A 2531-nucleotide genomic window follows, 5' to 3' on the forward strand; every position below is an offset into this window, starting at 1 on the left:
TGATCAGCTCATTTTTAGGTTTACACTCTTAATTTTATTGATTAATTTCTGAATGTTTTTATAAGGAAAATAAAGAAATCAAGAATGATCTCTGCTCTGAACTTTCTCTCTCATATTTGATTGTTTCTTACTAAAAAAAGATCTCTCCCTCCTTTACAACTCGAATGACTATTTATAAGGAAATACATAATGAATGACAGCTAATCTGTCCTTTATTTTCGGACATGGTTTGCGACATTCTCGCAACCTTACAAATGTTAATTTCGCAAGCTCTCTAATTTTCGCAGGACTATCACATCTTTCTCATGATCTTTGCTGATGTCGTTTCTGAAACTGTTCTGCGACGCTACTGTGCTGTACCATTAATAATTTCGCTGAGACATAATTGTTGCGAGATTCTAATCCTACACTCCAAGTGTCCATACTTCTTGCAATGATGACATTGGGGTTTTCCTTTGTTCCAACAATTCTTCTCCAAATGACCATTCTTGTTGCAAAAATTGCATCTTGGTGCTTGTGAAGAATCACTCTTTGTGTATTTGTTGGAGTTTGCTCCTCCTTTCTTCCATTTTCCCTTTCCATTGAAGCTAGATGAAGCATCACACTTGTAATCTTTTTGCTTCATTGCTGAATTTTTTGAGTTCAAGTTCAATTTTGATTGAAATGCACTTTCAGTTGATTTTTCCGAGTGCCTCGACACCCTTTGTTCATACACCTTCAAAGAAGCCCATAATTCTTGTGACTTTAATGTAGAAAAATCTTTAGTCTCTTCTAAAACCGTCACAATGGGTTCAAATTTTTCCGCCAAACAAATCAATAACTTCTCACAAATTCTTCTTTCTTCCATCTTCTCACCACACATCAACATATTATTGACAACTTCAACAACTCTTGAAGAAAACTCATTCAAACATTCATTATCATTCATTTCAAGATTCTCAAAATATCTTCTATATGAATGTAATTTTAATTCTCTTACCTTCTTATTACCTCCATACTCTTGTTGAAGAATATCCCAAGCTTCTTTAGCTTTAGGAAAATGAATTACCCTTGGTAGAATAGTTTCTCCAACTCCTTGTTGAATGTACATGGATGCTTTTGCATTCTTCTTCCTATTCCCCTTAAGTAAATCCTTTTGTGGTTGCTCTAGAGTTGATGTATCTTCAATTTCATCATACCCATCTTGAACAATCTCCCACACATCTTGGGACACAAACAAGGTCTTCATTTTGATGGCCCAAAATCATAATTTTCTCAATGAAAAATTGGTATTGAAGGTTGTTGAATGTATAAACTTGAGTTACCACTACTTGCCATTTATTTGGTTGAAGATTGATTGAAGAAATTGGGTTTTTTCTTTTTTAGATCTAGATTTTGAAACTTTAAATGTTGCTGATTTTTTTGATTTAATGGGTAGAAATTGATTTTTTTACTCACCAAGATCAAATCTAATAGATTTAAGCTCTATGTACCAATTGTTGGTTGTTTGGGTGATTAAAAAGAGATGTTTATGGATGATTTTGTTAATGGAGTAGTGGGAACCTATTTGGTTCTTCTCACTCTCTCTACTTTCATTTCGTTGAAGAGATAATACTAACTCTTCTACTTGGTCTACAAAAGACCTTACAACTTGTGGATGTCCTACACCCACATATTTAGTCAACACACACAACTAAATATAAAGTTGACTTGACACTCTTAATACATTGTTACATTACATTATTCAACAAGCATATATCACCAGTCTCTGTGTTATATCAACTGCCATGGACAAACGTGACTTATTCATTCTCCACCGATCTTCCAATCACCGTCAAAACCCATTATTCCCTGTCGAGCTCTAGTTCTCCATATCTTACTGCACTCATGCATTCTCTTGCCATATATCTTCCACCAGTCAACCACCGAGCAACTATAGACCACTGGTTTCTCGAGCTCTTCCTTCTGCACCACAGACTCGAGAAACATTAACACATCTTGCTCCATGTATTATCTCGAGCTGTACCTTTCCCTGTATTCTTCTTAGACTCGAAACTACAACCACTTATTTTCTCTGTTTTCGAGCATTTTCAACTCGGGTCCTTGGTAATGACAGCAGCCATCAATCGCTGGAAAATCTCCTCATTCTCCATCCCTGAGTATTACAGCAAAGTCCACCATTTTACCGAGAGCAACTTCTTTATAGCTTCACCGTTATCAATGGCGATGGCAGCACCTAATGATCCATCTAAGTTCGATAATCACTCGAAACAATCACCATCATGATCATCAGACCATGAAAAAGTGCATCACAATCATAACCAGTTCTGCTGGTCGTTAAAAAGAACCCTTGGTTTGATCTCTTGTGCATGAAGAAGAAAGGTGGTGCCCCTGATCTGCATGGCTGGTGCCTTTATAAATATCTGAATTTAAGCTGACCCCTTAGTAACTTTAGCATCTTCTTTTAGCACTTTTAGTTGAACTGTCAGTTCCGAAGAACCGACAAGCTAAACTTCTCGTTTCGCCCAAACCTTATTCATACGAAGTCAGAA

General features: G+C 36.3%; 1 protein-coding gene across 1 annotated transcript; it reads right to left on the reverse strand.

Annotated features, from left to right (window-relative positions):
• Positions 1 to 346: 346 nt before the first annotated feature.
• LOC113359813 lies at positions 347 to 1228 on the reverse strand. Its single transcript, XM_026603389.1, has one exon. It carries the CDS (start codon positions 1226 to 1228, stop codon positions 347 to 349), a length of 882 nt encoding a protein of 293 aa, XP_026459174.1.
• Between the last annotated feature and the right edge of the window lie 1303 nt (positions 1229 to 2531).

This window comes from Papaver somniferum, chromosome 3, assembly GCF_003573695.1.
Source record: "Papaver somniferum cultivar HN1 chromosome 3, ASM357369v1, whole genome shotgun sequence".
Taxonomy (NCBI): domain Eukaryota; kingdom Viridiplantae; phylum Streptophyta; class Magnoliopsida; order Ranunculales; family Papaveraceae; genus Papaver; species Papaver somniferum.

What these genes read in the sequence shown, in the direction of transcription:
- LOC113359813 (XM_026603389.1), bottom strand. Translation starts at nt 1,228, where the DNA reads ATGAAGACCTTGTTTGTGTCCCAAGATGTGTGGGAGATTGTTCAAGAT.